At 43.2% G+C, this 23,193-nt stretch overlaps 1 protein-coding gene across 3 annotated transcripts in view; it reads left to right on the top strand.

Moving 5' to 3' along the window:
- The window catches only part of PRKCB (protein kinase C beta), a 396,410-nt gene that overhangs the window by 348,587 nt on the left and 24,630 nt on the right, over positions 1–23,193 (top strand). For all 3 annotated transcript variants that reach the window (XM_004373342.2, XM_004373341.3, XM_023728531.1), the window contains 3 exons: positions 2,108–2,188; positions 2,504–2,611; positions 8,401–8,541. In XM_004373342.2, the coding sequence (XP_004373399.1) occupies positions 2,108–2,188; positions 2,504–2,611; positions 8,401–8,541 (330 nt within the window). The remainder of the gene's footprint in view (positions 1–2,107; positions 2,189–2,503; positions 2,612–8,400; positions 8,542–23,193) is intronic.

Genomic DNA, 23,193 nt, shown 5'->3' on the forward strand with positions numbered 1-23,193 from the left:
TACCTATTGCCAGTTGGAATGCAAAATGGGACAGCCATTGTGGAAAACAGTCTGGCAGTTCCTCAAAAGAGTAGACGCAGAGCTGCCACATGACCCAGCACTTCCACTCCTAGGTATATATCCTAGGGATCTAACAGAAGTGACACAAACAGGCATATGCACACCTATGTTCATTGCAGCACTGTTCACAATAGCAAAAAGATGGAAACAACCTAAGTGTCCATCAGTGGATGAATGGGTAAGTAAAATGTGGTACCTACATACAACAGAATACTACTTAGCAATAAAGAAAATGAGTTCTTGAAACATCTGACAACCTGGATGAACCTGGAGGACATGATGTTGAGCAAAATAAGTCAATCACAAAAAAATAAAAATCATATGTTGTCACTTTTATGAAGTGACATGAATAAATAATAAGAAACTAATCTTCATTAGTGTTTATTGGGGTGGGGATGGGGTAGGGGTGGGGTGGCAGAGGGAGAAGTACTCCCTAGGTAGTAATCACTTTTTGTTTATAGAGAGGGGAAAGGTGGCACCAAATATGAGTGAAATTTGCATAGCATGACCAAGGTAGCTGGTGTCTATAAGCTGTACATAGGGAAAAGGAATGAATGGGCAAATGCTAGGTTGTGCATGGTTTTGCAACAATAACAATCAAAAAAAGGGGAGAGGTGCTATGGATGCTAATACTAATTAGACATAACAAATCACCTTATGGGATTAGTTGTCTTGATTTGGGGGCTTAGGGCTGTGGTCTTGTGGGATAATCCAGTCAATTGGCATAATACATGTCTTAAAGTTTATATTCTACCTCCCCGTATGGTGTCTGAGGCCTTAAAAGCTTATGAGTGGCCATCTAAGATACAACTATTGGTCTTTCTTGCAAAAGAGAAAGAAGGAAATCCAAGAATCAGAGAAGGAACTGGACTACAGGACTAATTGTCTACATGAACCACTGCCTCCTCCACCTTGAGACCAGAACTAGATGGTGCCCAGCTACCGCTACTGAATACTCTATCAGTAACACAGTAGATGAATCCTGATAAAAAGGGAGAAAAATGTGGAACAGAACTTCAAATTCTTAAAGAATCCAGACTTGACCTATTGAGTCTGAAGGAGAACCTGAGACTCTGGCCCTGAGGTGCTCTTCAAATCTTGAATTGAATCTATCCTCTAAAGTCACCTTTAAACTAAGTAACAGTTCAGCCCAAAGAGTGAAGATTGTCACTCTTGAGTATTGCATTTCTTTAAAAAAAATTATATGAGACCAAAGTGTCAACAGATATTTTAAAGCATAGATGAGAAGGTTGGGGGGAAGGGAGATTAAGTAAATAGAAGTGAAACAACTAGAACAGAAATAACAAGAATGTTGACACAGTGTGAAGAATGTAACTAGCATCACTGACCATTATGTCTAGAAACTGTGGAGCTGGAGTGGGTGTTGCTGTGTATATTTTCACCAAAAATAAAATTAAAAAAATAAATACCATTCTCATTGTACTCAAATGTAAAAAAATAACACATCATGTAGACATTAAGAGGTTAACAGTGGTTACCAGGGATGGGAGGGAAGGGGAAAGAGGGGCATCTTTGTGTAGCTAACATTTTCTGTTTACGGGGATGGAAAATATGGCAATGGATATTGGTGATGGTTGTACAACATGATGGATGTAATTGGTTTCATTGACTTGTACAAGCAAAAAATGTTGAATTGTCAAGTGTTGTCTTACCTATATTTTTACCAAAAAAAACCAAAACATTATACTAAGTGCTTTGAAAAGGCAATATGACTTGCACAGGTGTTGGCCCCTGCGGCAGGTGCTCTGTAAAGGATGTTCATCATTCCCTGACGAATTAAGGTGAAGAAACAGCTCAGGTGGGCAATAGGCTCGATGTTCACTCTTCTAGCCACTGGCCTGCCTCTGGGTCTGTGACAGCCACTGTAATTGTCCCCAATAGGCAGGTGACAGACGAAGAGCTGTCCCTCACCCTGCCACCACCCCACCCTGACTGAAGCTCCGCTCGGACTGTAAAGTGTGCGTTGGTCTCTAGCTGTAACACGAGCTTGCGCACCACCCTGATGGAATGCCTTCTGTTTTTCCAGATAATTGCCTATCAGCCCTATGGGAAGTCTGTGGATTGGTGGGCATTTGGAGTCCTGCTGTATGAAATGTTGGCTGGGCAGGTAATTGAGTTTTAAGTGATTTTGTAAGAAAAGCCCCCCTTCCCTATCCTTTCTAATCCCACAACCCTCCCCCCACCCCGTCCACATAGTTTCTTTAGAAGAAAGCTTCAGCTTGATAATCAGCTCATAAATCAGAGCCTCTGTGACTTTCAGGACTTGTGGCTTCCCTGGCCTATTGACCGTTTTTCCTTATTCTCTCCCTGAAAGCCTGGGATATGTCCTCACTGTAGGCCCCAGGGAGAGCCTCCTGGCTTGGGGCAGTTGGGGAGTTGAGGCAGAGATCCTTCTTGTGCTACTCTGTCCTCTGTCCTACAGGCACCTTTTGAAGGGGAAGATGAGGATGAACTCTTCCAATCTATCATGGAACACAACGTGGCTTATCCAAAGTCCATGTCCAAGGAAGCCGTGGCCATCTGCAAAGGGGTGAGTATGCCCGTTAAAGCTAGGGGCCAGGGCCACCAGGTACAGGAGTATAGGTTGTGTCCTGCACAAGGATGCCCGGTCAGTGGTGAATAGATACTGAACTCCATCACTCACTCTACTTGCCAAGACACTAGCTCTGGCACAGAGCTGCTACTCCCAGAGGAAAGGGAGCTTTTTTCTAATTTGTACAAAAGCACCATGGAGGCCTGCCTGCAACAGCATCTTGCTGCTGGTGGGCTCTGGCCTCTAGCCCCACCCAGGGGAATGCTTGATGTACGAATGAGGTAGGAAGCACAGAGACTTTGCCGAAGAGCTGGAACTCATGGGAAGGAGTGAGAGGTCTGTGGCACAAGTTGGTCTACCCTGTTGCGCTCTGCTGAATATGTGTTTCAGTTAATACTAAACCAATTGCCATCAAATTGACTCCCATGCATGATGATCTCATATGTGTGGGAGCAGAACTGTGTGCTTCATAGAATTTCCAATGGCTGATTTTTCAGAAGTAGATTGCCAGGCCTTTCTTCCAAGTCTCTGGGTGGACTCAACCTTCCAACTTTTCGGTTAGCAGCTGAGCCCAAAACTATTTGTGCTACCTACCCATTGCCATTGAGTCGATTCCGACTCATAGCGACCCTATAGGACAGAGTAGAACTTCCTCAGAGGGTTTCCAAGGAGCGGCTGGTGGATTCGAACTGCTGACGTTTTGGTTAGCAGCCTAGCTCTTAACCACTAGGAGTGTGCAACTTTCATTCTAAGAAACTATCAGACAGTATTGAGTTTAATGGATTCTCTAGAAGAGCTGACCAAATTCAGTGTCCCCGGCCCCCATGCCTCCCCCCAAATACCTGGAAGTGTTTGCACATTTATATATGTGCAGTTTATGCAAATGGAAACTGTTAAAAAAGGAAGGCGTGCGTTTTGGGATAAAAGTTGCTTGTTATGCATTTGGTGTCTGTCCAGGATATGCTCACCCTGACCTCGTGAGACCCTGAGATCAATGGGCCTGACGTGGGTGCCATCAGGGCCACCTGACATGCTTTAGCAGAACACACATACCTCAGCCTCCCCTCCTATATTAAGCCTGGGCTTCTGTATTTTGAAAAAGTCCCCATGTGACTTGAAACCACTGCCTTTGAAAATATCCTCTGAATGTGATAACTTTTCAACAATTTGTAAAGATTATATAGTGACATAAGGAGCCCTGGTGGCACAGTGGTTAAGCACTCGACTGTGAACCTAAAGGTCAGCCGTTGGAATCCACTAGCTGCTCCTCAGGAGAAAGATGTGGCAATCTGCTTCGTTAAAGATTACAACCTTGGAAACCCTATGGGGCAGTTCTCTTCTGTCCTACAGGGTTGCCACTGAGTCAGAATCGACTTGATGGCACGCAGCATACCCATGATTCTCAAGCCTGGTTGACGATTTTGATTCAGTGTGCCTGGGGTGGAGTTCAGGACACTGTTTTTTAACCATTCTAGGTGATTTTAAAGAGCCCTAGTGGCACAATGGTTAAGCTCTCAGCTACTAACTGAAAGGTCAGTGGGTCAAACGCACCAGCTGCTCTGCGGAAGAAAGATGTGGCAGTCTGCTTCCATAAAGATCACAGCCTTGGAAACCCTATGGGGCAGTTCTACTCTGTCCTATAGGGTCGCTATGAGTCGGAATCGGCTCAACGGCAGTGGGTTATATAGTGACATGAAGATTGTTAAGACTCTGTGAAGGTGTAAGAGCAACGCTATGTTGTACCCCGAGGATATGGTCCAGGGATGATGCTTTTATAAATTCACTCTCTCACCAATCAGTGGTGCAGGCGAGCCCTGCGCTTTAATGATATGTTCCTACCTGTGTGTCTGATTAAACTAAGGCTGCCGGTCCTAGATCCTAGAGTTGTTTGCAGATTTCCTATAGCCACAACTACCCAGCCTAGCTCTTCTTGACCCCGATCACCTGCTGTATGAGCTGGCTTTGGTGAAGGAAAGCTGGAAACAGCGGCCTCCTAGTTGCAGTTTGTAATAGCTGGGCCAATCTCACAGTCTGCAAACCCTTGGTTACATTGCTTAAATCCCCACTATTAGTGAATCTCCTGAGCTTTATGTTCCAGCGACATGGGTTAAGATGCAAATAAATATCCTTGGGGAAGCCACATGCTGAGTTAACCTCAGTCCCTAAACATCTGAAAGTGAGTTGGTTGAAAATATTTTTTTTGAGGTTGTGAAGCAGGGAGAAGGTAAGTGAAGAATAGAGCGTGGGGACTTAGGGGTTCATTAAGAGCTTACAGAAGGCTCGGAGAAGAAACAGGGCACAGACTAGGGCCAGTGCAGGCCCCTGTAGATAGTTTATTGGGAGGTCAGTGGAGGGTGCACACTGAACTTTTAATTTGTTTAATAATTGCCAACTCTTAAAGGTCAGGAGATCACTCATAAACATTCAGCTTTCTCACTTCTCTTGAGCAATCAGGTCTCGCCACACTGGTCTGTCGTTCCTGCAAAGCAACAGTCAGCTAGAATGGAAGCCACTGTCCCCTTTCGGTGGGGCACGCCCTCTCCAGTGTACAAAACTCCCATTCTGGCCCAGTTCCATCTGGGTTCAAATCCTGGCCCTGGCACTATTAGCCCTGTGACTGTGGGCAAGTGGTTCAACCTCATCTGTAGATTGGGATAATCATAATAGTACCTCATGGGGTTCTTTGGGGATTAAATGAGTTAAGAAACATGAAGCACTTAGTATGGGCCTAGCACTCTGTTAAAAAACCCTTGGGCTGTTGTATTATCCCTGTTACTGACGCTGGCACTACCAAGTTTCATGCCACTCTCTTTTTGGCATTTGAGTTTGCATCTCCTGCAATAGGAATTTTAAAAGTGAGGAGCTTGATGACCACAATTGATGCCATTGAATTGTACGTGTGAAGAACATTGATGTGGCAAATGTTGGTGCTGTCAAGTCATTTCCGACTTACAGCAACTGTATGTACAACAGAACGAAACTCTGCCCGGTCCTGCGCCATCCTCACAATTATTATGTTACATATGTACAAATATTATGTTACATATATACAAATACTATGTTACATATATACTTACCACAATAAATAAATAAGGACAAGATTCAACCTGCAAAAGAAAAGAAAAAGAAAGAGAGTGGGAGACTGCTGACTGAGAAACCCTTTGCAAATCTTGACCCTTCCGCTTCCTAGTTGTACCATCTTGAGCAAGTTACCTTGCATCTCAGCTTCTGTGTATCTCTAAAAATGGAATAACAATACTCATTTAACAGAGGTTTTGAGAGCATTAAATGAGGCAACATAAAAGAAAACTCCTTGCACGGTGTTGGTGCACAGTAGGTGCTCAGCACTTGCTCATTGTCTTCCCTTTCCCAGCTCTGCCCTGCCTGGAGAGCCCCCGGGGGTGCTAAATGAGTCATGGAGGAGAGAGGAGTTTCCAGGTCAACTGCATTCAGCTTCAGCTCCAATTAGCAGTTTCCCTGGTAGAGCAGATTTCTATTAATTTAGGACCCATAACCTTCAGGGTTAACTGGGGTGACTTTCTTACCATGGAGTCTCTGGAACTTTCTGACTTGAGTGGGCTGAGTCCAGTGTGGATTCTTCCTTCAAGACTGATTCGCACTAGAAGGGGTGATGCTTAAGCGAATTGCCAGATGCTTCCTCTTGAGCAGAGGGCCCCAGGGGCTGCGTCTGGGAAGTGATCAGAGATTGGAACAATGATTAAATCCAGCTGTCTATATTGCTTCAGGCACATCAGAGCAGCGTGCAGGCACTGGGCAGAGCCTCTGTGTTAGTGTGGATGATTCTGCAGGGGCTTTTCTTCGCTTGCCCATCCTCTGCCTGTATGGAAATCGAGTTAGGTCTTTGGAAACGGCCTCCTCTCCGAGTGTCTTTTATGTGTCCATCCATTGAAGTCCCTATTTCTAAGCTAAAATAATTAGTATCACTTTGCTCATATTTCCACGCCCACTTTGAGTACGTGTAAAGGAGACAGAAACCCAAACTGGTGTCATGTTCTAGTGAACCGAAGCAGAGACTATATAGCACAGGGCTGCAAAAGCTCTGTGTCAGGCAGAGCTCTTCAAAGCCTGGCTCTGCTCTTGGCTGGGTGACTTTGGACAAATGACTTCACTTCTCTGGACCCAGTGTCTTTATCTGGAAAATGGGGATAATAGTTGCTGAGGCCTCAAGGTTGTGAGGATTAAAGAGGTAATGTCAGAGCAATGACTGAGAAATCTCTAGCACAGAGCCTGAGTACAGAGGGCCTGCCAATACATGGACGCCATTATTGATATCATTAGTATCAGTGCTAACTAAGACCTCATAGCCATTTCTTTCCTTCCATCCTAATCTTCCACAAATTTCAAGGCACAATTCAATTGGTTTGCTCCCCATAAAACATTTCCGAACCAAGCCAGGCCACAAAGCTCTCCCATTTCTCTTAAAAGCTCAAGTATTGGAGTTAGGCAGAGGTGGAGTCCAGTCCCAGTGTTGCCACTTACTATCTCTGTGTGCCCTTGCTAATTGCTTAACCTCTCACCGGGTCAATTTCTCTGTCATTCAAATGGGGAAAATAATACACCTCCCTCACTGGGTTATTGTGAGAATCAGGTAAATCATGCGTGAAAATAAAGAAAGTAGCTTAGAACATAATAAGCACCCAAATATTTTTCCCCCTGAAACATCAAACATATATGGAAAATATATGCTTTTGTGTGTGTGTGTCGGGGGACGAGGGGGGAGAGTGTTAGTACTTTCTGACTATGAATTGTAAGCAGGAATCAGGCCAGGCTGAATGTCCAACAGAGTAGGTGAAAATGGTTGGGTTCATCCTTTCTTCACAATGGGCAAGTCCTGGGCAAACTAAGGATTTTGAAGTCATGGGCTATTTAGCGTCAAGTCAATTCTGAGAAGCTTCTTGGACTTGTCGCTTTTGTTTGCTCTTTGGATGCCCTCTTGCTGGTCATTTGATTTTTTTTTTTTTTTTTTTTTTCAGTCACTAACTCCTTCCTCTGTTCTCTCTGAGCCTTTGCTGAAATCTTGAGATCAGGGAGATTTCCATGTGGCTTTGAATTCGTTTACAAGAGGAAGCCTGTCTGGTCCCCTCTTGGAACATCTATTCATCTTGTTATTTAGCACTGGCTCAAAGACTCAAAGATGGAAGTTTTTGATAATTAAGTAATTTAAACCGAACACCAGAGAAACCTCATGGAGCTTAGGATAATGTGTGATACAAGGGAGATGAGATGAGCTGGGCTCAGTTTTGACTATTTAATGAGCTTTCAGGAAGTAATTGCTTGAAACTCGGGTCTGTTGGACTAATATTTTTTCTTGTTTTGTCATTTTCACAAGTGCTTTGCTGAGAAATGTAAATAGTGTCTGAATGAATGTGGCCGTTGCCTTTATTGGGATGGTCAACCAATTCTTATGGTGGTGGGGAGGGAAGTTTGAAGATAATTGAAGCTTTTCTCATTAAATGCACCAATAATTGCATTCTTGAACCAAAATGTATCGTGTGACATTTCTAACTTGATGTATGGGGCCATATTCAGGCTTAGGTTTGATTAACCATATGGGATCTCACTCTAGGGGGAGTGGCAGCAGGCAATTTGTCACATCTGACTATTACAAAGACTTGGCTAGGAAATTATTGCTGGGATGAAAAAAAAAATTAGTTGAAACCCTTCATTATGCTTTCTTACCTAACTCTTTGGAGTGATTATTTCCACGTACCTCACATTTCCTTTTCTGAAATCCATTAAATTCGGTGTCTCTCTTTCTCTTAAAGCTGATGACCAAACACCCGGGCAAACGTCTGGGTTGCGGACCCGAAGGCGAGCGTGACATCAAAGAGCATGCGTTTTTCCGATATATTGATTGGGAGAAACTTGAACGCAAAGAGATTCAGCCCCCGTATAAGCCAAAAGCTGTAAGTCAACTGTTCTTTCTAACTATCGGGTACGCACACACCACACGCTGTCTCCTTCTCCGACCATGTGTGTGAAGGATGTTCTCTGAAGGGGTAGACATCAGTGTGCCCACTTGAATATGTCTGCACGTGTGACACAGAGGTACAAAGTTACCGGGTACGAAAATGGAGATATCCAGTCACACGGCCGGGCCTTTGTAAATGTGGGAAAGACCACTGATACTGAGTTTTTGTTTTTATCAATTCAATTATTGTAACTGTCAGAGCTGACAAGTTTTGGGGAATAGTTCTTTGGTGAGCAGGGTTCAGATCCGTTTCTGGGCTGTGATAAAGAATCTAATTGTGCCCTTGTTCTTTCGTTGGTTCAGTGGTCGTTTTCTCTTCATGGTGACATTGAAAAGGTCATGTTGTTTATCTCAACGAATATTTAAATTTAATCCCAGAACATACACTATGTCTGAGTCGGTAAATAAGACAGCAATTCACCAGCCAGCTCCTACCCAAGGAGAAAAAGAATGATGTGGAAGAGTAAGTGCCCCTGAGTCTTAGACCTTCTTGGAGGCTTTGGGTGTAGCTCTGGCTTTGAGATGATTTTTATAATGCATGAATACAAGTCTCATATTTCACACAGTCATGTGCACATGGGAGGGTTTTCCATCCCCTGAGACTCTGCAGGGAGTATTTGTCAGCATCGGGGAGGAGGGGTTTGCACCTCAGTTAATCAGAGCCGTGATTCTGCTGGGAGCATATTTCTTTAGATTAAGTAGATCAAGAACCCAGGGACTTTATTATGGGTTGTAAAACTACCTACTTCGGCTGAAAAGGGAATATAAGCATTATCATAGAAACTGAAATTTGTAAGGATGATAAGGATGAAGAAAATGACAATGATAATGATAGTTATTTTGATATTATTATTGTTATTAGTTTCTTGAGCACCTATCATGTGGCAGACATCATGTTAAGCATTTCATATGCAGCATCTGGAGGCAGTGGTGGTTCAGTGGTAGGATTCTTGCCTTCCATGTGGGAGACCTGGGTTCAATTTCTGGCCAATGCACCTCATATGCAGCCACCATCTGTCTATCAGTGAAGGCTTGCATGTTGCTATGATGCTGAACAGGTTTCAGCAAAGCTTCCAGACTAGGATAGACTAGGAAGAAAGGCCTGGTGATCGACTTCCAAAAATCAGCCAGTGAAAACCCTATGGATCACAATGGTTCAATCGGCAACCAATTATGGGGATGGTGCAGGACCAGGCAGTATTCTATTCCACTGTGCATGGGTCACCGTGAGTCAGGGGCTGAATCAACATCAGCTAGCAACTACATGGCAGCATCTAATTAATACCTCACAGCAACCTATTAATGCAGGTCCTATGATTCCATGCGATGAAAGAGGAAATAGAGGCTCAGAGAGGGTAAGCACTGTGTCCTACGTAGCTCAGCCAGTGTGTGATGAAGTGAGGATTCAAACCTGGGACAACCTGACTCCACTGGGGGCATATCAAAATGTCCCAGGGCAAAGGGCATGTAGTTCAAAAAGTCTCCCAGATGGTTCTCCTATCTCCCCATTGCTGCACCTTTCCCTCCATCCTGGATCATTAGAAACCCAGTTCTGCAGCATTGCTGATGAGTCCTGTCTCTTTCTGGACATTTCCTCTTGTTGGGAAGCCAAGCCCTGTAGAGGCAGCTCTTCTCATTGGGAGTCTTCTAATTGTTGTAGATTTCTATGTAGATATCAAATCAGCCTTCCCAGAATGCCACTCACTAGCTCCTGCTCTGTCAGCCAGAGCCTCTTTCTTTCTCTGTAGAACAAACAGCCTTCAGACATTTGCAGAGACTGGTCATATACTCCCAAATCCTGTGATTTCCAGGATAAATACCCTCCTCTTGTAACTGTGCCCCATATGACATCACTTCCAGGTGCTATTGCCTTCCAGGGACAACAGCCATCTTAAAATACAGACAGGGGACTGAGCACAATATGTCAGATAGTGTCTGACCCTCAGTGAATACGGTGGGATTCTCTTAATCATTCTAGAGCTGGTGAACTTGGAGAATTCAGTTCTCTCTGTGCCTCGGTTTTCTCATCTGTAAAACAGGGATGATAATAGTTCCTACATCATAGGATCATTATAATGCATAAAGCCCTAAGTATGTGCCTGGTACCTAGTAGGCACTCAAGGAGTGTTGGCTGTTGGTAACATCACACATTGATCCAAGTCTTAGTGCAGGGTCTTTGAGGGACAGAACAGTAGAATCCTGCTGATGCTAATTTCTTAGGAAAATGTGTGCACCGCGCGTGCGCTTGAGGTTGGAGAGGGCCCTGCAAGTCATAGGCAATATCACCACTTTGATGGAGAGATCTAAAGGCAATCTGGAAGAGAACGTTCTTCATTCTGGTTCTTCATTTATGAAACTAGGAACTCAGAGGTGGGACACATAACTCATTTATTTTTGTGTGGGGCTATTTATGAGGTCCTCGAAACATGGACTCCACCTCCCTCACTTGGCCAGAGGAAAGATACAAATCCTTCCATCCCCACCAACACTGAGCCCAGTAGGCATTTGGGTTCATCCTGTAGTTGTAGAGATATGGTTCTCAAAGTGTGGTGCCTGGACCAGTGGCATTAGCATCACCTGGGAATTCATCAGGAGTGAAATTCTTAGGCCCCACCTCAGACATCCTGAATCCGAGACTGGGGCTGGGGCCCAGTGATCTGTGTTTTAACAAGCCCTCCCAGTCCTTCTGATGCATGCTCAAGGTTGCTCAGGTTGAGAATCACTGCTGTGAAGCTTAGTGTTGGAGAGCCCAGGCACAGAAGCTAGCCAGAGGCCAGAGGAATGTCACAAGGAGAAAAGTCCCTTTCTAGTCTAGGAAATTGAGTGGTAGCTGTCAGGAACAGGTCACAGATTCAGATGCCTCCATACGCCAGGCAGGTAATGTGAGTAAGGGAGGAGGGCCTGGTGAAGTAGAAGAGGCAGTGATGGGGATGGAGGCAAACTGGAGCTGGGTGAGCCTGCTGGTATGCATTATAGCTGGTTGGCCTTGTAGGAACACGGGCTTAGCATTGCTGCATCTTCATGGTTTTCATGGGGAGCTGGAAATCTGGATATTTTATATAAAATCTCACTACGTTTTGATGTCTTGGTGACAAAATTTTAAAAATTAAACACCATCAGGCCAAATAAAACACATCCACGAGCCATATGTGGCCCATGGGCTGCCAGTTTGTAATCTCTGGGGCCATGATTACTAAAAGTCAGCTTGACATTAAGCCAAACCCGAAAAAAACCAAACCCATTGCTGTCGAGTGGATTCCGACTCATAGCGACCCTGTAGGACAGAGTAGAACTGCCCCGTAGGATTTCCAAGGAATAGCTGGTGGATTCAAACTACTGACCTTCTGGTTAGCAGAGGAGCTCTTAACCATTGCACCACCAGTTCGCCAACATGAAGCCAGTGCCCATGAATTGGTGGTGGTTTACAACCAGAGTCCATTCTGATGCGTTGGTGAAGGATCAGATGAAGCAGCACATTGAATTGTTGGACTTTGGGTAGAGAGGGCTGTGACTCTTGCAAACTTGGTTAAATATTTTTGATATCTCTATGAAGTGATAGTGAATATAAAATGTCCAGCCCAGTGCCTGGTTCATAGAAGGCACTCACCAGAAGATAATTGCACTGAAATTCATTGTTAAGCCCACATGAGGGAACTAAAGACATTGGACAGTTGGAAACCATATCAAATGCAGGACAATTGAAGGATCTTGATGATATTTACTAATGATTATAATATTTTTGTATTTTCAATTACAGTAAGTTATCAAGCTGCCCTTGATCTCTTTAGATAAATTAGAAATAATTATCATGGATACACTGCCCGTCCATTTGATTCAACCTGAGCGTATGCCTTTCACATTGCACATGCCTGGCCTTAGAGCTTGTCTTAGTTACCTAGTGCTGCTGTAACCAAAATCCACAAGTAGGTGGCTTTAAAGACCAGGAATGTACTGTCTCAGAGTTTTGGAGGCCAGGAGTTTGAATTCAGGGTGTCACAAAGCTATGCTCTGTGCTCTCTAGAAAGTCAGTCCTTGTCTTTTTCAGTCTCTGGCAACCCTGGGCATTTCTTGACATTCCTTAACTTGTAGATGGGTCCTCACGTGGCATCTTCCCCATGTGTCTCTGTGTCTGTTCTGCTCTTTTAATAAGACACCACTCAGAAGGAATTAGGTTTGGGACCCACCCTACTTCCTTATGTCCTCATCAACATAACAAAAGAAAAATCTTATCTCCAAACAGGGTCATATTCACAGGTACAGGGGTTAGAACTTCAACATAGTATCCTTTTGGGGGACACAATTCAATCTATAACAGAGCCTCCCACCTCCACCCAGGGATTCTACCTTTCCCCTTCCCCAGCCCTTCTGTCTGTTGGCCATAGTGAGCATATGCAGAGCTCCGTGTGCCCCGCGTGACATTAAAAGGCAAGCATGATGTATCTGTCAGTGCTCCTGATTCATGCATGCTATTAAATAGAGTGCTCTGAGAGAACAAACAAAGGACAATAACGGGATTATATTCAAACATCAGTAAAGGGTGCTATTATCAGGGGTTCATTAAAATAATTTTAAATGGATTTTTAAACTTGTTCTCAGTGCGATCTTTTATTGTGGCAAGGAACTGTTCACAGAGTATTGTTTGGAACTGTACTGAAATACACTGGCTTCGGTGTATTGTGCAGGGTACAAGAGAAAGGTTTTTTTTTAACGTGCATCTGGTGTGTCGCTCTCTTACTTAAGCCCCCTGATAGCTCTCTGTTGCCCCCAGGACAATGTCTTTTTCTCCTTAACACATATGACTTTTGAGATCTTCCAAGACCAGACCTCTGCTCCTCCCCAGCTGCAGCTCCTGACTCAACAATTAGCATCTCTGAGCCTCTTTCAGTTCCTCAAACACACCATGCCTTCTCTTCCCTTCTGGCTTTGTCCATGCAGCACCAACCACTGAGATACCCAAAGCTCTGTCCCAGGCTCCACCCACTCCTCCTGGTGCCTTGCCCCTGCCCCGTCACCAAATCAGTAGACCATCATGGCTCTTCTTGATTCCTGAGTGGGGATTTGCTAGTGTTCTATCAACAAACTCCTCCCATTTTGTTGTAGTTACTTGTTCAATGCAATGTCTGTCTTTTTTATGAGGCTGTAAGATTGTGGCTTTATTTTTCGTCGTTGCATCCCCGTGCTTAGTGTGGGGTTTAGCGCGTAATTGTTGTTGTCGTTAGCTGCCATCTTTCAGTTGGCCTCTGACTCATGGAGACCCCCATGCACAATGAACCAGATGCTACCCAGTTCTTCACAATCCCCACAGTCAGTTGCAGATCGGTGTGTTGTGATCCACAGGGTTTTCATTGGCTGATTTTTGGAAGTAGATCAGATCGCCAGGCTTTTCTTCCTACTCCGTCTTAGTCTGGAAGCTCCACTGAAACTGTTTAGCATCATAGCAACATGCAAGCCTCTACCGACAGGCCAGTGGTGGCCATGCCTGAGGCACATTGTCTGGGATTCAAACCTGGGTCTCCTGTGTGGAAGGCAAGAATTCTACCACTCACAGGTGCTCAATAATTTTTACCAAATAAACGAATAAATAAATGAATGGCTATAAGTCAGGATGCTCTAATACACAGGCTGTAGAACATAAGGGATTCTTTAGGGATACATATTAGGGAGCCCTGGTGGTACAGTGGTTAAGAGCTCAGCTGTTAACCAAAATGTCAGCAGTTTGAATTCACCAGCTACTTCTTGGAAACCTATGGGGCAGTTCCACTCTGTCCTATAAGTGTGCTGTGAATTGGAATTGACTAGACAGCAATGGGTTTTTTTTTGGAGAGGGGAGGGGTGTTTATTAGAGTACAGGGTGTTTTTCTAATGTATAGCAGAGTGTCTCAGATAAATTGTTTGTTGTCTAAGTTACTACCCTGTTTATAAAGGGCTGTAATTTGGGTGCTGAATTGTAAACTCTTGTGGTCTTGTGCAGTTGTACATTGTGCTGTAGCATGGTGCGCACCCGTGAAGCATCTGGTGATGAAATGTACTGAATCATTGGACTTTGGGTAGAGAGGACCGTGACTCCTGTATTCCGCCATTGGATTCTAGTCTAGTGCCACAGGTGTCATGATATAGCCTGGCAGAGCATCTTGAACTTGAGTATGCACACATGAATCACCAGGGATCTTGTGAAAATGCAGATTCTGATTCAGCTGGTCTGGAGTGGTGCCTGAGATTCTGCCTTTCTAACAAGCTCACAGGTTGTAGGATGTTGCTGGACCACGCTATACTTGGTGTAGCAGGGGCTAGAACTCAGCGCATCAGGGTATAGCAGGCCAGTGAGTTAAATGGCAGCTCCTGTTGTAGGCAGTCTGCTGCGTGATATGGTGAGGGCTTAGTGAAGGGCTGTATGTGGTTTAGTACAGAATGTGTGGTGACATGTTGTTCAGGGCACAGGGCAGGCTGTGTGGTTTCGTGGGTGGTGGGTGGGAGGTGGTAGTTTGTGTGCTGGAGGGCACAGGATGTAGCAAATGATTGAGAAGCAGTGTGTTCCGATCTGTCCTCTGGTGGGGACATTACCAGGCACTATACGTCATCATCCATTCAGCAGGTGTTGATTGAGGTTAGGTACTGTTCTAGGTGCTTGGGACACAGCAATAAAATAACCAAAGTCCCTGTCTTCATGGAGCTTATATTCTAGAGGGAGGAGGCAGATACTAAACATACAAATAAGTGAAATATATAATATGTTAGAAGACAATAAACATTAAGAGGAAACTACAGCAGGGATGGGGGCTGGGGGGTCCAGGGTGGGGAGAGGTCAGTTTTAAACAGGGTGGTCAGGGAAGCCTCACTGGGAAAGGGACATTTCAACAAAGACAGGAAGAAGGCAAAGGAGTGAGTCACGTGTATACTGGGCAGGAGTGGGTCCGGTGGTGGCGACAGGTGCAGAGGCCCTGAGGCAGGAGATTGGAGGTCATGTTCAAGGAAGAGCAAGGAGCCCAGGTGGTGAGCTGAGTGGGTGAGGGAGAGAGTGGAAGGAGATGAAATCAGAGAGGCCCTGGAGGGACAGATGATGCAGGCCACTGTAGGATCTTTGACTTTCACTCCAAGATGGCAGCTATTGGAGGCTTGTGAGCAGAGAAATAACATGATCTGACTTTGGTTTTTAGAAGATCACTATCTGCTGTAGGTTCAAGGGTGAGATCGGGAAGATCAGTTGTGAGACTCTTGCAGTAATATCTGTGAGAGCTGGTGGTAGCTTGGACAGGTGGGTAGCCTGTTGGAGCTGCCTGAGAACCTCCGGGTTGTATTCATCCTGTCATCCCCAACCCAACCTTGTAGGCACTCCATCATTACCCTCCATACAGGCATGAAGGAATGGATGAATGAAGAGTCCCTTTGAATCTCTGTATATTTGCTCCTTGAGTATCATACATGGTAGCCAAGTATTTGGTCCTGGTGAAGAGTAGGATGAGCTAATGAAATAGATCTTCATGAAGACTTCTGTAGTTCAGAGTGCTGGGTTGCAGGACATACAGCAGGGCATGGTTGTATTTCCGCTCATGAATGTAAATGATCTGGTGGTTATAGGAGGTTCCAGGTGCCTAGGCCATAACCAGGGAGTTCTCTTGTGTCTGGGAGATCCAGCTCAGAATTTTGCTATAGTATAGGGTGCATTGAGGCTGCACCGTGGGTGAGCATGTTTTATTTGCAGAATTTATAGTACGTGATGCTATAATGTCACAGCACAAGATATGCTAGTGCACTATGTTTAAACTGAAATGCCTGATTTAGTTTTTTTCTAAATTTTATTCATAATTTTGTTGTTATTGAGACTACACACAGCAAAACATAGACCAATTCAGCAGTTTCTACATGTACAATTTAGTGATATTGATTGCATTCTTTGAGTTGTACAACCATTCTTACCCTCCTTTTCTGAGTTGTTCCTCCGCCATTGACATAAACTCACTGCCCCCTAAAGTTCCTGTCTAATCTTTTTGAGTTGCTGTTGTCAAGTTGATCCTGTATAGACAGTTCTTAAAAGAGCATAATGCCCAAGGCAGACCTTTTTTTACTAGTTAAACTAAACTATTACTCAGTTTTAAGAAGACTTCAGGGGATATTTTTGGTTTAAGGTTTAAAGATTATTTTAGGGCAATAGTTTCAGGGGTTCATTCATGTTCCCTGGCTCCAGAAAGTCTAAAGTCTATGAGAATTTTAAATTCTGTTCTTCATTTTCCCCATTTTGATCAGGATTCTTCTATGGAATCTTTGATCAAAATGTTCAGTATTGGTAGCCCGGCACCATCCAGTTCTTCTGGTCTCATGGTAAAGGAGGCAGTTGTTCGTGGATACAATTGGCCACATATTCCATTTCCTCCTTCTATTCCTGACTCTCCTTCTTCCTTCGTTGTTCCAGGTGAGTAGAGACAAACTATTGTGCCTTGGATGGCCGCTTGTAAGCTTTTAAGACCCCAGGCACTATGCAATGAACTAGGAGGTAGAACAGAAGCACTAAACACGTTATTAGGCCAATTAACTGGGATATCCTTTGAAACCATGACCCTAAACCTCCAAACCAAAGAACCAAATCCCATGAGGTGTTTGGTTGTACCTAAGCAGCCTCAGCAGCTTCTCTCTCTCTCTCTTTTTTTTTTTCTTTTTTGTCCTTGTTGTAAATATATCTATGACACAACTTTTGCCAATTCAACTTTTTATAGGTGTGCAACTTACTGACAGCAATTACAGTAATTGGGTGTGCAATCCTACCCTTAATCAATGTGGTTTTTCCATCACCATTAACCCCCCTTTTCCTCCTCCCTCCCACCCCTGGTAACCACTAATAAACTTTGGTCTCTGCACATTTGCTTTTTCTTGTCTTTATATGTAAGTGAGTTTATACAGTGTTTGTTCTTTTGTGATTGGCTTATTTTGCTCAGCATAATGTCTTCAGGCTCCATCTATACTGGAGCATGTATCAAGACTTCATTTCTCCTATGGGCTGAGTAGTATTCTATTGTAAGTATGTACCACATTTTGTTTATCCATTCACCTGTTGATGGGCATTTAGTTTGTTTCTACCTTTTGGCTATTGTGAATAGCGCTGCAATGAACATTGGTGTACAGATCTCTTTCTGAGTCTCTGCTTTCAAGTCTTTTGGGTATATACCTAGGAGTGGAATTGCTGGGTCATAGGGTAGTTCTATTTTTAGGTTTTGAGGAACCACCATACTGTTTTCCACAACAGCTGTACCATTTTGCATTCCCACCAACAATGGATAAGGGTTCCAGTTTTTCCACATCCTCGCCAACATTTGTTAGTTTCTTTTTTTTATCTTAACTATCCTCGTGGGAGTGAAATGGTATCTCATTGTGGTTTTGACTTGCATCTTTCTGATGGCTAATGATGCTGAGCATCTTTTCATGTGTTTGGTAGCCATTTGAATGTCCTCTTTGGTGAAATATCTATTCAAGTCCTTTGCCCATTTTTTGTGATTGGGTTATTTGTCTTTTTGTTGTTAAGTTGTCAAAGTTTTATATATTTTTTGATTATCAGATTATTGTTAGATATATGGTTTCCAGAGATATTCTCCCAGTCGGTAGCTTGTCTTTCCACTTTGTTGGTAAAGTCTTTTGAGGAATAATTTAGCTTTTTATGAGGTTCCATTTTTTATTTTGTCTTTACTGTTTGTGCTTTTGTTATTATATTAGATAATCCATTGTTGAAAGCTAGGCCTGACAGCATTGCTGCTACTTGTTCTTCTGAGAATTTTATGGTTTTAGTTTGAACATTTAGGTCTTTAATGCATTTTGAATTTGTTTTTGTTTATAGTGTGAGGCATGGATCCTGTTTCATTTTTCTGCATGTGGAAATCCAATTTTCCCAGGACCATTTATTGAAGAGACTCTTCTTTCTCCATCAAATGGACTTAGCACCCTTGTCAAAAATCAGTTGACCATGGACGTGTGGGTTTATTTCTGGACTCTCAATTCTATTCCCTCAGTCTGCATGTCTATTATTATTACCAGTACCAGGCTGTTTTGATTATTTTAGCTGTATAGTATTTTTTTAAATTAGGAAGTGTGAGTCCTCCTACTTTGTTCTTCTCTTTCAACATTGTTTTAGCTATTCAAGGCCTCTTGCCATTCCATATAAAGTTGAGATTGGTTCTTCTATTTCTGTAAAGACAGCTGTTGGAATTTGGATTGGAATTGCATTGAATCTACAGATTGCTTTGGGTAGTATTGACATCTTTACAATATTAAGTCTTCCAATTCATGAACTGGGAACATTTTTCCATTTATTTAAGTCTTCTTTAATCTCTTTCAGCAGTGTTTTATAGTTTTCATTGTATAAGTCCTTCATGTCCCTGGTTAGATTTATTCCTAGGTATTTTATTCTCTTAGATGCTGTTGTAAATGGAATTGTTTCCCTAATTTCCACTTCAGATTTCTCATTGCTAGTGTATAGAAACCCAGATGATTTTTGTTTGTTGACTTTGTACCCTGCAACTTTGCTAAATTCCTCTATTAGGTATAGAAGTTTTCTTGTGGACTCTTTGGGATTTTCTATATTTAGGATCATATTATCTGTGAATACCTTTTATTTCTTTTTCTTGTCTTATTGCTCTGACTAGCACTTCTAATACAGTATTGAATAGAAGTAGTGAGAGCAGGAAAAAACCTTATTTTATTCCTGATTTCAGTCTTTCTCCATTAATTACAATGTTGGCCACTGGCTTTTCATATATGCTCTGAATCATATTGGGGAATTTCCCTTCTATTCCAATCTTCTTTAGGGTTTTCGTCAAGAAACGGTGTTGGATTTTATCAAATGCTTTTCCTGCATCCATAGAGATGATCATGTGGTTCTTTTCCTTTGTTCTACTGATGTGGTGACTGAGATTTTGGTGGTAGTTACCCTCAACACAGTGACTGCAACAATCGGCTCAAGGATAGCAATGATTGTGAGGATGGTGCAGGACCAGGCGGTGTTTCATTCTGTTGTACATAGGGTTGTTATGAGTTAGAATCGACTCGACAGCACCTAACAACAACCACATATTATTATGAAGTGCTTTAGTGAAGTCCTACTACTCCTTCTCTGTGAGATTCCCAGTAGTGTCTGTAACACCTAGTGCGGGGTTTGCTGTGAAAACTGGGTAGAGTCACAAGTCTTGGGCTCAAGTCTTGAGCTGCCCCAAAGAGGCAGCCTAGAAGCAGCTAGAGCATAAAAGCAGCAAGTTGAAGAGAGAAAGACAACTAGGCCACAAGGATGCCCTGCTGCATTCCAGTACAAGGAGTCTTGAGCTCTAAGTGTGTGTCCAGTGACCTGCCGCTAGTAAACATGGCTCTATTATTGTTCTAAAGCATTATTGGTCTGATGGTCAATTCAATCTGGGCAGGGCTTGAGGCATACTGCTAGACAAAAAGCAGACACAAAGTAAGCAGAGTCCCTTTCTCCACATCCTTGTGTTGTCTCATGGGCAGCCATCCAGGACTCTCTAGATATGCTGAGCATTCCCACTCCTTCCTTCCTTTCATTCTGGCCTGTGTCAGGCCTCACCAAGTCCAACCCCAACCTGTGTGATAGACGAATTCCAATAATTTCTATTCTTCTTACCTATTCTCATCTCCACTTTTTTTTTTATTTTTATTGTACTTCAGGTGAAGGCTTACAGAACAAATAGTTTCTCACGATACAGTAGTACACATATTGTTTTATGACATTGGTTAACAACCCCACAACATGTCAACCCTCTCCCTTCTCGACCTGTTTTTTTTTTTTTTTTTTTTTTTGGTGAAAATATACATAGGCAAAGATAAACCATTTCAAAAATTTCTACATGCACAGTTTGGTGACATCGACTACGCTCTTCCAGTTGTGCTGCTATTCTCACTTTAGATGAAGCGCATCTCCACTTTGTATGTTGCTAGTCATTAGTTGCTATCAAGTCAATTCCGACTTATGGCAACATTATGTACACGGAACTAAATATTGCCCAGTCCTGTGCCATCTTCATGATCATTGGTAGGTTTGAGTTCATTGTTGAAGGGCTCATCTTCCAGCACTATATAGGCAATATTCTGTTGTGATCCATAAGGTTTTCATGGCTAATTTTCAGACAAAGATTGTCAGGCCTTTCTTCCTTGTCTATCTTAGTGTGGGCACTCTGCTGAAACCTGTTCACCATGGATGACCCTGCTGATATTTGACTCCTGGTGGCATAGCTTCCAGCACCATAGTAACATGCAAGCCACCACAGTATGACAAACTGACAGACAAGTGTTGGTCACTTTATGTAAAGCTTGATAATTTGAGGCATTGGCACCTCATGAAAGCCTTGGAATCTTGCAAGCTACAAAAGCATAACCCCTCATCCCCATTCAACTTTATTCTAGCCTCTGATTTAATATCGTTTTCAAAATACTGCATAGGTTATCTGCTCACATACCATTGCCTGCATCCTCTGGGAGTGTAAAAGCTGAACTGCTTCAGAAACTAAATCATGCTCACAGGACTTGGTTTCTTGATAATTCTGTCATCTGAAAACATTGTTTATGTAACCGAGGTTAAAAGCTTCAAGTACGGCTTTAATGAGCTGCAATTCTGTTCATGTGACATTTCTCCTCCAAACCCAATTGCCCTTTACACCATATGAGTAAGTGTCTCTGTGTGTGTCTGGATGCGTGTGTTTGATGTGCTGACATTTCTGAATTGAAGCCAGAAAGTGTAACCTTTGTGTGCTTGCTATTAAAACTCTAAATTCAAGGCTTAAGAAAGGGATTTAACTTTCACTCAATATGATTTAGGTAAGCACAGAATCTAGTTCCCCCAGAAGTACCAGAAACTCAAGAGAACAATACCGTTTTAAAAATTGTGATTGGAAATAATTCTCACACAACCTGTGCTCTTTAAATATATTGCAAAAAATCGAAACATACATAGTAAGACAGGCATTTTGTAGAGAGGCATCATCTAACTCTTGTGGGTGGCACTTGTTTTCTCAGAAATCCTATAACTAGAGAGAACTTTGAACTTAGGCTGATGAGATTCCAAATCCCATGTTGCCTTTCCACAAAAAAAAAAACAAAAAACAAAACTTAGTACTAATTGAGGTCTTGCTCTGGGCCAGGCATTGTTTTAAGTGTCTTGCGTGCATTACCTCATTTAATTCTCACAACTCTATGAGGTAGGTGTTATCACTGTCATATTACAGATGAGGGAATGGAGCTCCGACGGGTTAGGACATTTGCTTAAGGTGGAGCAGCCAGAAGGTGGCAGAGCCAGGACTTGAAGCCTAGACTCTGCCCTGCCTCATATCCTTTGAAACATTGTTAGAAGCCGGTGGAGCTCTTTTAAGGTTTGTGATTGCTCTCATAGGAGAGAGTTATTATAACACCATCTAACGGTGTCTATTACATGATAGGAAAAAGACTTAAGTATTCTTACAATTCAAATGATTGTAAATTTATTTAAAAATATTGCAACAAACAAGTAGCGTATTCATACCTTTTACAATCCACTGGCAGGATTTTAAAAGTTGCAAATCTCACTTGTTCCTTAAGGCTTTGATTTCTAGGCTGACAAAGAGGAACCTCTGGAAGCAGGGCATGGCAGGATCTGAAATGAGACACTCAAGACAGGCTGATGAAGGAGTGGACTTTGTTCCATTCAGTTCTGTTTATTCTTTTGGGTGTCCAGAGTGTGGAGTTTGCAGAGATCTGAATCAAAACATTAGGCTACGTTCCTATACTGACCGACAAATAGCCAAGAGTCATTTAGGACATATAGCTTGGGAGTCTATCTGTTTCTCTCACTTTCCATGTGTCCACCCACCCCTGGAAAACTCCTTTAAACTGCAGATCAGACAAGGTTCCCTTTACATGATTGGACTGGACAAGTTCCTGAGCCAAGTGAGGTTCCTAAATGACCTGCCAGGTGCGTGACTCTGAGCCTTGTGAAAGCTGTTCCCTGCTAGAGAAGCCGACAGTTTGGAATTAAATGGCAGACCAAAACCAGTTACCGTCAAGTTGACTCTGACTCATGGCAACCCCGTGTGTGTCAGAGTAGAACTGTGCTCCATAGGGTTTTCGGTAGCTGATTTTTTTCAGAGTAGATCACCAGGCCTTTCTCCCCAGGCGTCTCTGGGTGGACTTGAACCTCCAACCTTTAGGTCAGCAGCCGAGCATCTTAACTGTTTGCACCACCCACCGATTCTGAATGGTAGAAGGAGAGGTCATATGGTGGGAGAAAGCAAGAAACTGTCAGGATATGCCTGTCAGTAGCCACTACAGTGTGACATAATAGAAGTCAATAGTTGAAAGATACTTTAGATGTCAAATTCAACTCTTCTGTTCTATAGATAGGCACCCTGGTGATGCAGTGGTTAAATGCTTGGCTGCTAAGCAAAAGATCAATGGTTCAAACCCACCTGCTGCTCTGCAGGAGAAAGATGTGGCAGCTGCTTCTATAAAGATTACAGCCTTGGAAACGCTATGGGGCAGTTCTACTCTGTCTTACAGGGTCGCTATGAGTCAGAATCGACTTGATGGCAGCGGGGTTTTTTGGCTTTAACCTACAGATGAACAGAGGCCC

Source organism: Trichechus manatus, unplaced genomic scaffold, assembly GCF_000243295.1.
Source record: "Trichechus manatus latirostris isolate Lorelei unplaced genomic scaffold, TriManLat1.0 scaffold00024, whole genome shotgun sequence".
Lineage (NCBI taxonomy): Eukaryota > Metazoa > Chordata > Mammalia > Sirenia > Trichechidae > Trichechus > Trichechus manatus.